Genomic DNA, 13,875 nt, shown 5'->3' with positions numbered 1-13,875 from the left:
GAGAAATATAGACGTCAAAGAATGCAGAAGACCTTGGTCAGATTTGGGGGAGGTTGGGAGGGATGTATCAGAAAAGAAAGAAGCAGCTGGAAAATAAGGCTGAGAATGAGGGGCCCAAGAGGTGGGAAGACAGCTGGGAAAACACAATGTGCAAAGGCGAGGACAGTGGGTGACAGATATGGCCGGGGCCCAAGAGGGCCTGCGAAGGGCAGTTGCAGGGGCCAGGGGGCAGGGAGGCAGGTAGGAGGGGGAAGCAGGAGTGAGCAGGAGCTGGAGGGAATGGGGCTCTAGGAGAGGTGTCTTTTCATCATCACTGTTGTTATTAATGGGAGAGGCTTATGCACATTAAAGTGCTAGCAGGAAGGAGAACTTGGGGAGGAAGAGGTTGAAGATACAGAGGGCATCAGAGCCAGGCCTCCAAGAAGGCGGGGTGTGGGATTGGGATTGGTGTGGGATTTCCTGGAAAGGAAACGGCCCCTCTCCCATTAAAGCCAGAGGGAGGGAGAGGATGCAGGGAAATGTGTAAGTTTGGTGGCAGGAAATTTTATTCTCACAGCTTGTTTTTCCCTGATGAACCCGGGAACATCCACGTGACAGAGGAGAGGTCCCAGAAGAAGCTGGCAAGGGACTGTACAGGCTCAGTCCCCTCTCAGATCCAGGCGACCTCAGCTGAGAAGTCAGAGCCAAGGACTGCCTGGGCGAGATGAGGTCCCCAGCGCCCTTGGAGGGAGGGGGTGTGTGCAGCCCACAGGCAGCTCAGTGGTGCACCAAGGACGCAGAGCTACCAGGGCCTTCCTGGCCTCAGCCCAAACCTTTGTCTCCCTTCTAGAACCAGCCTTGTCTTCTCTGGTCAATTTTAACTTAATTACATTCAAATCAGTTCCATAGCATGGACTTTTTTAAAGCGTTAGTGACTGGAAGAGTTTTGTTCTATTACTTCACATTTTCCTAAACTCACTTCACACAGATGGAATCTCTTGTAATCCTGTAAGGCCAAACACAGAAGAGGAACAGCACCAAAGAGGTTGGGCCCAGTTACTTGTTTTGTTACAGATAGAATGATCTCGTTTCTTCTCACATCTTGATAAAATTTCTCTGCTCTGAATTTGGGAGGTTTGCACACTGAGGAACATTCACACTTCATTCATTCACAGAATTGTCAAAATCCAAGAACTACACACACATTTTTTGAATCAGGGTCTGGGAAATGTTCAAACCAAGTAAATTTGGGGCAGATGTATTAAGTACCTGCTTTGTTTCCTGCCTGCATGACATCAGCAAAATGAAGAGAAATAATAATGAATTTTGTTAATAATTCAAGGCAGCAATCAGAGTGTGATGTGGGAAAAAGAAGAAGGTGTTTGGAGTTAGAGCTGAGTGTGAATACTGCTTTTGTCGCTTAATAGCAGTGTGCCCCTGGAAAGAGGAAGGCAGATAACCTTTATCAAGGAGCCGGCACGTGCTAGGTGCTTTGCGTGTTTTAATTTCATTTAATTGTTATAATGAGCTTCACAGATATGGTATTATACTCTTAAAATGATGAGAAAATGGAAGTTCTGAGAAGATAAGCATCATGCAGCCATGTGTAGACAGCCAGCCAGGGTCTGACCCAGGTGTGTCTGTGGGGTCCCCACTGCTCCCTTTCCAGGTGTCTTCCTAAGTTATTACAATGTGGAAATAGGACCACAGACTCTGAATTAAATACACAAACACACACACACACACCCCTAATGTTTATTAAAAAATTTAGGAAAGATACAAAGGGAACAAATAGCCTGAATTGGGCAACAACCATGCCTCAGTCCTTGAACATCAGTTTTATGAATTAGGTTTTATATTCGATTATAACCCATACTTTTCCAGGACTGGATTTGGGATCCAGTGGGGAGAGAAGCCATTGTCATCACAAAATTTGAAAGGGCGATAATGTACATTTGCAAAGCAATTCATATATGTGTTTGAAAGGGTAGTAAATGTAACTGAGGTAGGTCAAACACACATTTGAAACCAATCGCAAATACACACTTAGAACAAGGAGAATCATAGTAAACAGGTAAATTCTGCATCTCAGAGATTTCTGTCTGCTTTTGAAAAGAAGTGGTTCCTAGTACTCTGGGAGGCCAAGGTAGGAGGATCACTTGAGATCATCCAGAGCAAGAGCAAGACCCCATCTCTACCAGAAACAGAAAAAATTAGCCAAGCGTGGTGGCGCATGCCTGTGTTCCCAGCTACCTGGGAGGCTGAGGCAGGAGGATCGCTTGAGCCCAGGAGTTGGAGGTTGCAGTGAGCTATGATGATGCCACTGCACTCTAGCCTGGGTGATAGAGGGAGACTCTACCTCAAAAAAAGAAAAGAGAACAGAAGAAAGGAAAAGAAGCAGAGTTAGTATTCATTCAAGAGAATGAGCCCGGAGCTCTTTTCTTCTTTGCTAAAATGGATGTGGGGAGAATTACGTGAGATGACACACGTGAAGCACCCTGTCCATCGCCTGCCATGTGGGGGATTCTGGTCAAATGGCTGCATTAGTGAATATTGTTGTCATTGCTATTGCCTGTGGTCTAAACAGGGAGGGTGTAAAGAGTGTGGCCTGCTCCAGTTTGGTTGTGTTCTCTTGTGGAGATGACTGCCGGGACAGTGCTGCCATTCAGAGAAGCGGGTGACTGGAGGGAGGTGTTTCTTGGCTCCGGTTGGTTCCAGGCATTCCAAGTCCAGGGCACTCATCCTGTGACCAGAGCGGCCCGTTACCTTCAGCCAGGCTGCCCTCCAGCTCCTGTCTGTGGCCTGTAGCTGGGTCCCGGGTGCATTTCACAGGCACTTCAGACATAGCTGCCCGCTGGCAGGTTTTGTCCTTGGCCCTTCCACTGCCCTCCCTGACTGCCCTGCATCCCCCAGATCCGCGCCTGTTTCAGCTGGTGGGTGGCCGAATCTCACTAAAGACTTTATGAAAGTTCCAGGTGTGCAGCAAAAAAATAAAAGTTAATAATACTGAGGCCTGATATGAATGAAAAGGGAGTCCTTTAACTTAGGAGTGGGGTACTTTAGAGTCTACTGCATCGCCTCCATTCCCTGTCAGGGCTTCTCAAGACGTAAGCTAAGAACGCTGGGCACTTGGATAATGGCTTTTCCTTGGTCCTTTTATGTCCCACCAAGTAACACCATTAGGTTGCTCCTATTAGTCCAGCTTTCATCCCTGGGATAAGAACCGGCCTCACTTGCAGGAGGAATCAAATTACCTAAACCTACTGGAAAAGAAGAGACTAGGCCCCTGAACAAGATGTTAAAGGGAACCTTTCCTCTGCCCCGCTTTGTTATATGAGAGGTGGGTGGGCCGACTTTAGGAAGGAACCCAAGGTAATCCGAGAAACTTCTCTGCTTGCAGGTGTGCTTGGACTGGCACTTTGCTTGACTCCTGGAATGGAGGATGTCATGTGGCCAATGAAATCTGAGATTTTTTAGCTAGATTTTATTTTTCTGTTAGCCTGGAATGGTGGAGTCACAACTATGGGGGGATGCATCCTGCTGAATAAAACATTTCTGCCCTCTCTCAGATGATTTGCCTTGTAGGAAAGGACTTCTGGGCTTAGAGAGGCTGGCAGAGTGGAAGGAGTGGGGTTAAGAATATTTTGGCACAGAAATCCCAGGAAATGTGGCCAGAGTTGTGGGGAAAAGTATCCCACTTCTCATCCTCTCTTCTGGCAGTCCCAGACTGTACCTTCACCTGCAAACCCAGCCCTCCCCTCCTACCTGGTGAAGACATGAATAGCCAAGACTTCACCCCTCCCCACCTCCACACCCACCCACATGACTGCACCTTCACCTGCAAACCCAGCCCTCCCCTCCTACCTGGTGAAGACATGAATAGCCAAGACTTCACCCCTCCCCACCTCCACACCCACCCACATGACTGCACCTTCACCTGCAAACCCAGCCCTCCCCTCCTACCTGGTGAAGACATGAATAGTGTATTTTGCATCCTGACTAGAATCACTGTTGAAACTGACTCTGTGCTTCCTAGGAACTAGCCAGCTGTGGATGGAGTAAGAAGGAGAAACACAGTCTCGCCCCCAACGTCGTGGCCTTTACCCGGAGGTTTAACCAGGTGAGCAACGCCCCTTGCATGTGCCTGTCCAGATGGCAGTGTGCCATCCCCCATAGGCTGGAAGTCCCACCAGGGCTCGGTCCCAGGCTTCTGCAGGTCCAGCCCTGCTTCCTAAATCCCCCACCTTTATCTACTCTGGTGCCATTACAGTCCATTTTCTCAAGGCAGGTGGAACTGAACACACCTTTCCTGTGCTTAAATCACTTTGGGGGCTTCCAATTCCACTGATGCTAAGGTTCAAGCACCTTAAGGTGCTCTGCAAGGTCCTGCATGGTGGATCTAGCTTCTGTCCATTCCTCCAGCCTCATGTCTTATTTCTCCTCCTCCCTCTTCAGGCTTTGGTTATCCTGGCCTCCTTTCCCTTGCCTCATGTACCTTCTTCCTGTCCTGTCAGGCTCCTATATGTGCTGTCCTCTCGGCCCAGAATTCTTCCTCCCTATTCAACTCCCAATCAGACCTCAGCCTAAATGTGACTTCTTCGGGAGCCTTCCCTGAATCCCCAGCTGTATGAGGCATCTTGCCATACATTCCCACACTGTACCCTTTGCTTCTCTGTGTGACCCTTTGTTTATCTGTCCTCATTTTGTGTAATTTTGTGGTCTCCACCTTCCTTGCCACTCTGTGAACTCCATGAGGTCAGGTACCATGTCTGTCTTGTTCATCACTGTGTCCCCCACCACCTTGCCCAGTGTCAGACCCTCAGTCAATATATGTGGAATGAGTGAATGAGCTACTCAGAAAATACTTCTCAGATTGAATATCTTTGAATCCCTGATGGTCTAGTCACTGGCCCCATGCTACTTCAGACTGACTTGGTCCAGCCAGAACCTTTGCCCCAGGTTTGCAGATCCGAGTCCCCATTTATTGGAATAATGATTGAAGACTTGGACCAAATGAGGTGGGTGGGGCTTCTTAGTTCTCAGTCAGACCCGCCAGAACATGATGTTCAGTAGGAAGCACCATGCAAGACACCCTTTGGATAAACCAAAACCCTAGATTGTGCTGTTGGCAGTTTTTCTTCTTCATTCTTGTTTTTCTGGTTTCAAATGAGGACAGTGGCCTAGAGGTTGCAGAGTGTGCGTGACTGGCCCTCTGGGTGATGCAGCCTGGGTTCCCTCTGGGCCTTCTTTCCAGCTGAGCTTCCCTCTCGGAAATGCCTGGCCTGCGCATCACTATTGCTCAGCTTCCCCAGGCTTCTCCAGCCTCGGACACAGCTGGATCCTCAGAGAGGCACCAGCTTGTAGGGTGAGGATCGAGGTTGGAATTAGCATTACTGTTGTTTGAGGAGATGCAATAGGAGCCAAGAAAGGCCTAGATGCATCTGAAGTAGGAGTGGCACATGCTTTGTTTTGAAAAGAGAAGTTCCAGAGCCTTTTGCTTCTTTTTTCTTTCTTGCGAACATCTTTTCCTTTTCAACTGAGCTTAGTCTTTAAAAAAAAAAGTATGCACAAACTACCAGGGGATTCATGTTTTCCTTAACAAAACTATTTGACTGGGAGCCAACTCAGTCCCCACCTCCGACCAGCCACAGAGCTCCCGGAGGAAGGGCTGTTGGGGGCTCTGATGTAATCTGCTTTGCATGTGGATGCCAGGTCAGCTTGGCAAAGGCAGTGTAGCTTGTGCTGTGAACAATTGCATCGTGTCCAGCTCAGACTAAGTGGTGAAATGAGCCAGAAGTGAAGTTGCATTTTTTCAAACAGAATACTCTGGGAAATGGTCTTCCTGCTGGCCCATGAGCCACTCTGAGAGCGAGCGGCTCCTGGACATAGCCTGGCAGCTCTGGTTTAAAAACTGGCCAGAGGCCAGGGCTGGTCAGCCATTGAGGCTGCTTTCTTTGAGATGAACTTAGTGGTGTCCCTTCCTGGCAGAACTTTCATACATGAGAACAAGACTCCTCATCAGACTCCAGATAAAGCAATGACCTCTCTGAGCCTCAGTTTCCTTGTCTGTAACTGAGAGGATTAATAGTACTCTCCTTGTACAATTGTTATGAAGATTAAATGAAATGATACATGAAGATCTTTAGCATGGCGTCTGGCATGTAGTAAGCACCTAAATGTTTCGGGGGAAGAAAAGGGAAATGTGAAGATCAGTTGATTAGAAGTAGATCGCCAGGGGATTTGTGGTTCCCTGTGGCCGAACCACAGTGGGTAGTGTCCTGGTCAGCCCCTGGGGCTGGTCTGCTTCTCTGTGGGGTCTGAGTCCCTTAGGATTTGTTTACAGAGTGGCTGAGATGGCAGAGCTCAGCCAAGTTCACCAAAGATCTGTTATGTGCCAGGCCTGTGTCTTGACCCCACACAGTTCACTATACAGCACACAGTTCTCAATCTTTCTGGGGTCATGGGTTCTTTTGAGAATCGGACAATATCATATATGAATGTGCTCCCAGAAAAATGCACAGATATATAAATTTGCAATTAATTTTAGGACTGCCGTGCTGAAGTTTGTGCATGGGCACTTTAGAGGTCTGTGGACAACAGGCTAAGAAGCTGTGGTCTCAGAGAAACAAACAGGCCTGGGTTTGAGTCTTAGCTCTACAAGGTATTAGCTGTTTGATCTTGGGTTGACTTGTAGCCTCTGACCCTCATCCTCATCATGTATAAAACAGGAAGAATCATTTCAAGTGGTTTTTGAAGACTAAATGAGAATGTAAAAAGTTTATCTCAGTACCTGACACATAGTAAACAATTCATGTTAGCTTAAAAAAGGGTGTAGAGTGGTGGGATCCATGAGCTAAGGAAGGTTAAGGCCAGACTAAGAGGCTTGGGTCTAATTGCAGGCTTTAGGGTCAGGATTGTGTCCTGAAGATGCTAAAAATTTTGGAAAAGAGGAAGGGGGAATCAGAAGAAACTTGGTTCTAGTTCAGGCTTTGCTGCTAATTTGCTTTAAAGGCCCTTTGCAAGTCCCTTCCTCTCTCTAGGTCTCAGGACCCTAATATATTAACTGAAACTGGACAGGGGCCAAATGTGTCCAGCTTTTCTCATGGACTCATATATATAATTCCTAACGACTGAAAACCCCAACTCAAACTTGCTTAAGCACAATGAGAGCTTAATGGCTTATGTAACAAAGTCCAGGGAGCTAAGAGAAAGGAGCAGTCTGGGAATGGGAGGGGTGCACAGAAAGGGCAGTGTCTGGACATCAGTGGTTTGGGAGTGAGGGAATGCTACAGAATGGGTCAACCAAGAGGGGGCTGAAAAGGAGTCCTTTGAATTTAGCAGCAAGGCTTGCTGGTGACTGCAGCAGGAATAGGCTAGGTGGCAGGAGATGTGAGGCCATGGAGAGAGCAGTGTGAGTGATTCTTACAGCCGTGGCTCCAAAGGAGAAAGATGGAGAAGGGAGTGGCTGGAGGGGTCAAAGAGCGTCAGGGAGGTGGATCTAGGTTCCTTCTTTTAAATGGGCAGAGCCTTAAGGATGTTCATATTTTAAATGGAAGGAATTAGTAAATCAGGAAAAGTTAAAGAGGAAGAGAGAGGCTGGCGTGGTGGCTCATATCTGTAATCCTAGCACTTTGGGTGGCCAAAGCAGGAGGATTGCTTCAGCCCAGGAGTTCCTACCAATAGCGAGATCTCATCTCTACAAAAAAAAAATAAAAATTAGGCCGGGCGCGGTGGCTCACACCTGTAATCCTAGCACTCTGGGAGGCCGAGGCGGGCGGATTGTTTGAGCTCAGGAGTTCGAGACCAGCCTGGGCAAGAGCGAGACCTTGTCTCTACCAAAAATAGAAAGAAATTAACTGGACAGCTAAAAATACATAGAAAAAAAATTAGCCGGGCATGGTGGCGCATGCCTGTAGTCCCAGCTACTCGGGAGGCTGAGGCAGAAGGATCACTTGAGCCCAGGAGTTTGAGGTTGCTAGCTAGGCTGATGCCACGGCACTCACTCTAGCCCAGGCAATAAAGCGAGACTCTGTCTCAAAAAAAAATAAAAATTAACCTGATGTGGTAGTATGTGTCTGTAGTCCCAGCTACCCAGGAGGCTGAGGCAGGAGGATCGGTTGAGCCCAGGAGTCGGAGGCTGCAGGGAGCTATGATGACACCACCGCACTCTAGCCCAGAAGACAGAGAGAGACCCTGTCTCCAAAAAAAAAAAAAAATGAAGAGAGAGAAGGAATACTTAATGAAGAAAAGTCTCAGAGAAGGTGGGAAAAGCCAAGGCCTCTCCAGTGTGAGAGGTGAGTCAGCAGAAAGGAAAGGTGTGCTCGTAGGCCCACTCACAGGTGCTGCGCAAGGAGGGTTGTAGCTTCTCTTCTCAGCAAAATGGGAGTCACGGGGAAGCAGTGGGGTGAGAAGATTAATGGGTTTGGGGAAAGCTTGAAAAAGCTACTTTATAGTAAAGGAGAGAAAGCTGCTTATTGAAATAGAGAAGGACTCTTGGGCAGTGATAGTGGCCCAAATGACATAGAAATTGTGACTTTTCAAGTGGCCCCAGTGCATGTGGGTTGATGGTTTTCTCTAGTTGCACTTCACAGCCTGAGAGGAAGCCCACAGGAGGGCAAATGGTTGTATCCATCCATAGCCAGAGGTTGGCAAAGCAGGTATTTTGGAAGGACCAAGGGGTAAGGAAACTTAAGGTACTGGCAAAGAAGGGGCCAAAGTGACAAGTGATAGGGGATTGGTCTTCTTAAGAGGAAAAGGGCTGCCAGGGACCCCAGAGTACGATGAGAGGGAAGGTCCAGCACGGTGGGGGATCAAGAAGGTAAGAACTGTATGTAAAGGTGGTGGCCCAAGATCAGAACTTAGGCTTCTGATGTGGAGCATTCCTGGGTAATCGTGAAGGAGGAGGTGACTGAGGTGGAAGGGGTAACAGCCACTGGAGTTGAAGTGGTCACGGGACCTTCATTCATAGTGATGATGAAGTCGCCCAAGGAGGAAGGATTTGGTGTGGAGAGGAGGACAGCAGTCCAGATCCCAATCTGTTTACCATCTCATTAACAGAATCATGTCTATGTATCCTTTGCAGACTGGCTTCTTCCACTTAGTAATATACTCTTAAGATTCAGCCATGTCTTTATATGACTTGATAGCTCATTCTTTCTCCCTCCCTCCCTCCCTCTCTCTCTCTCTCTCTCTCTGAATACTATTTCATTGCATGGATTTACCATGGTTTGTTTATCCATTCACCTACTGAAGGACATCTTGTTTACTTCCAGTTTTTGGCAACTGTGAATAAAACTACCACAAACATTGTGTGGTGTGTGCTCTGTGTGTGTGTGTGGACAGAAGTTCTCAAAGCAGCTGGGTAAATACCTAGGAGTGCAGTTGCTGGATTGTGTCTGTCCCATTTTGCATTCCCATCGGCAACGAGTGAATGTTTGTGTTGTTTCAGATCCTTGCCAGCAGTTGACATTGTCAGCTTTTTTGTGTTTTAGGTATTCTAATAGGTGTGTGGTAGTCCTGCTTTCCTCTGCTTTATCCAGACCACTCTTGGATGGTTTATGTCTGGTCCTGGGTACCTCACATTGGGGGTTGGGGGGAATGTCACACAGGGTGGCATGAAAGTATCAGAGTAGCCAGGAGGGTGAGGAGAAAGAAACCATGTCATACAAAGATCAAGAGAAGGATCTAGAAGTGAGAAGACTCAGGGAGGAGGTTGTCAACATTTTCAGGTAATTGAGGGGTTCTTAATGAGAAAGATGGATTAAATATAACCTATGATCAGTAAGTGCAGGGGCCAGGGAATAGGCGTGGGGGAGACAGTTGGCTTTCTCCTAGTACAAGGTAGTTCCACAGCCATGGAGGCTCAGACAGAGACCAGACAAGGGCTTCATCCAAGTTACCGTACAACAGCATTTGGTGGTGGGGCAGGGAGAAGGTAGGACCTCTAAGATCCCTCCCAACTCCTGGTTTCTAAGAAAACTGTGAATGGGCTTATGAGAACTTTGTGGCAAAAGTAGATCTCTCATAAGAAAAGACGGTATTCTTCTTAAACCTGGATTTTCCTTGTTATTTTTCTTTTTTTAATTCTTTGATTGTTTTTATTTGTGTTTGATTAACTGAATAAAGTTCTTTGTGTTCATAACTATTCTGCTTTGTTCATCTATGATGCTGCTGTGGCATTTCCCAGGGATGTCTTAGTCCTCAGTGGCTAAACTCCAGTGCTAGCTATACCACTGAAACAGTAATAGTGATAATAATAGCTTATGTGTATTAAAAGCTTATTAGCAACAGAACCATGTGGGATATATTCTAGGTATGTAAGAATGTTAAGACTCTTTGAACAGTTGAAAATCAATTAATATAATCCACTATATTAACAGGCTAAAAAAGAAAAAGCATTTCATCATATCAATTGACTTGAAAAAGCATTTGACAAAGTCCAGCATTCATTCATAATAGTAATAAAAAAAAAACCTCAGAAAATTAGGAATAGAAGAGAACTTCTTCAATTGATAAAGAACATCTGCAACATCATACGTGATGGTGAGACACTGGACACCTCTACCCCTAAGACTGGGAACAAGGGAAGGATGTACTCTCTGACCAGTTGTATTCAACATTGTACTGAAGTCCTGTTAGTGCAAAAAAAAGATGTACAAATTAGAAAGGAAGAAATAAAAATGTCTTTATTCACAGATGACATGACTACCTATATAGGAAATCCCAAAGAAATCTACAAAAAAAACCCTCTGGGAACTAATCAGCAATTATATAAAGGTTGCAAGACACAAGGTCAATATACAAAAGTCAATTGCTTTCTTATATACCAGCAATGAAGAATTGAAATTTGAAGTTAAAAAACAATACCAAATATAATAGTACCAGAAAATAAAGCAAAACTTAGGTACTTAGAACCTGTACAAAATATGTATAGGTTCTGTGTGTGGAAAATTACAAAACACTGATGAAAGAAATCAAAGTCGATCTAAATAAATGGAGAGATATTCCATCTTCATGGATTGGAAGACTTGATATTGTTAAGATGTCAAATTTTCCCGACTCTATTTACAGCTTCAATGCAATTCCAGTCAAAATCCTAGAAAGCTTAGGCTGGGCACTGTAGCTCACACCTATAATCCTCTGGAAGGCTGAGGTGAGAGGATCTCTTGAGATCAGGTATTTGAGACCAGCCTGAGCAAGAGCAAGACCCCATCTCTACAAAATATAGAAAAGTTAGCCAGGGGTGGTGGCATGCACCTTAGTCCCAGCTATTCGGGAGGCTGAGGCAGGTGGATTGCTTGAGCCCAGGAGTTTGAGGTTGCAGTGAGTGATGATGCCACTGCACTCTACCCAGGGTGACAGAGCGAGACTCTGTCTCAAGAAAAAAAAAAAAAAAAACTAGAAAGCTATTTTATAAATATCAATAAACTGATTCTAAAGTTTATATGAAAAGGCTAAAGACCTAAAATAGCCAATGCAATACTGAAAATGAAGAACAAAGTTCTCCCTCTATCTCACTCTGATTTCAGGACTTACTGTAAAGCTATAGTTATTAAGACTTCATGGTATTGGCAAAAGAATAGACATCTAGGTCAGTGGTATAGAATGTAGAGCCATGAAATAGACCTACACAAATATAGTCAACTGATCTTTGATAAAGGTGCAAGTCATTCAATTGAGAAAGGATAATCTTTTCAACAAATGATACTTGAAGAATTTAAATTGTGTGTGTGTATGTAAAAAAATGAACCTAGACGGAAACCTTACACTTTTCATAAAAATTGACGGAAAATGGATCATAGCCCTAAATGTAAAAGACAAAACTATAAAAAACTTTTAGGAGAAAACATAGAAGAAAATCTGTGTGACCTTGGGTTAAAGATGAGTTATTAGATAAACACCAAAAGCACAATCCATGAAAGAAAAAAATTAATAAATTGGGACTTTATTAAAATTAAAATTTTCTAATCTGCAAAAAACATGATAAAGAGAATTGTAATAAAAGACAAACCAAAGGTTGGTAGAAAATATTCGCAAAACACATGTGTGATAAAGGACTTGTATCCAGAATACATTCTTGAAACTCAACAATAAGAAAACAGCTCAATTTAAAAGTGAGCAAAAGTTATGAACACCTCACCAAAGAAGATATACAAATGTCAAATAAACATATGAAAAGATGCTCAGCATTATTTGTCCTTAGGGAAATACAAAACATTACATACCTATTAGAATGGCTAAGATAAAAAACAAAACACAAAACGCTGACAATAGCAATTGCTGGGAAAGTTCTGGAGCAACACAAACACTCATTCATTCATCGCTGGTGGGAATGCAAAATGGAACAGACACCATCCAGCAAATGTACTTCTAGGTATTTACCTAGCTGATTTAAAAATGTATGTCCACACAAGAAAACACAAATGTTTATAGCAGCTTTATTCATTGTTGCCCCAAACCAGAAGTAACCAAGATATCTTTTGATAGGTGAATGGATAAACAAACCATGGTAAATCCATACAATGGAATGATATTCATCCAAAAAGAAGGAGAATGAGCTATCAAGTTGTATAAAGACGTGGATGAATTTTAAGTGCATGTTGCTAAGTAAAATAAGCCAGTTCTGAAGGACTGCATATGGAGGATTCATTTTCTTTTATTTATTTTTCTTTTTTTGAACATTCTGGAAAAGGTAAAACTATACAGCTGATAAACAGATCAGTGGTTGTCAGGGGTTTGGGAATGGGAGAGGGCTGAATAGGTGAAGCACGGGATTTTTTTAAGGTGGTGAAACTATTTTGTATGATATAGTAATGATGGATACATGACATCATGCACTTGTGAAAACCCATAGAACTTCATAGCACCAAAAGGAAACCTTAAAATATGTACATTTTTAAAAATTCAACTTGGAGATCAAGGGATCTTAGAATGGAATGCACAATGTAACAAAAGAATCTAACCATTATAAATGCATGAAACAACCTCACTGAGGAGGATGAGGGAAAAAGTTGCTGACCTAAGTAAATTTGGAATAAAGTAGAGCCTGTAAGACTAAAGACAGAGGGACGGTATATAAGCACTGTACTCTGTTTGATAAAATTGTTTCCCAAGGGGGAATGGATAACAATTCTGAAACTACTGTGTGTATTCTGCAGTCGAACAATTAAGAAAATGGATGGCAGATGGTGGAAGCCAAGTTTCTCACTGTTGGTGTGGGAGATTACAGACAAGCAAGGGGAAAAGGATAGGGTGGTCCATATGGTAATGGATCAGAGTTGGAGATGAGTGTGAGCTCATGTTTAGCTTAATATAGATATAGATAGTTACGTGTAGAAACATTTATAGATATGTGTATATACGTGTGTTAATCTACACTACACACTTCCTTGCTCTGCTAGTTGAGAGGACCTACAAACAGTGATATCCCAGGAGCAGCAAGCACACCTACCACCCGTTTGGTGCTAATCTTGGTTTCTAATACTATTATCTAATAAAAGAAACTATCTAATAAAAGGTTCTTTGGAAAAATGACTGACTTTAGGACCGGGACAAGAAATGTACAAGATGAGCCTGTGGTGCCAGAAAGTAAGTGTGTGCTCAAACGAACAAGCCAGAATAACGTGGGGAGTGTGTCAAAGGACGCAGGAGCCAACAAAGAGAGCACTCAGCATTGGATTATAACCCAAAGTATAAAATAAGTATCCAGGAGTCCATGCTGATATAAATGAGTGAATACATAAATGGGGGAGAATAGAAAATCTCCCATGCAGAGGAATTCCAAATAATTTATGTAGATATACCTCAAAAAGGTAGAACATAACTCCTCACTTTTTAAATGTGGGCTGAGTATAGTGAATGACTTTCTTCCAAATTTGAGGTGGTATTATAATTTGT

The 13,875-nt window shown here is 44.1% G+C and overlaps 1 protein-coding gene across 3 annotated transcripts in view; it reads left to right on the top strand.

Annotated features, from left to right (window-relative positions):
- Nucleotides 1–13,875, top strand: part of RALGPS1 (Ral GEF with PH domain and SH3 binding motif 1) — a 305,604-nt gene that overhangs the window by 132,287 nt on the left and 159,442 nt on the right. For all 3 annotated transcript variants that reach the window (XM_012639803.1, XM_012639805.1, XM_012639802.1), the window contains exon 5: nucleotides 4,016–4,099. In XM_012639803.1, coding sequence (XP_012495257.1) covers nucleotides 4,016–4,099 — 84 coding nt within the window. The remainder of the gene's footprint in view (nucleotides 1–4,015; nucleotides 4,100–13,875) is intronic.

Source organism: Propithecus coquereli, unplaced genomic scaffold (assembly GCF_000956105.1).
Source record: "Propithecus coquereli isolate 6110/MARCELLA unplaced genomic scaffold, Pcoq_1.0 Scaffold142, whole genome shotgun sequence".
Taxonomy (NCBI): domain Eukaryota; kingdom Metazoa; phylum Chordata; class Mammalia; order Primates; family Indriidae; genus Propithecus; species Propithecus coquereli.
This window is presented reverse-complemented; position numbering and strand designations above follow the sequence as displayed.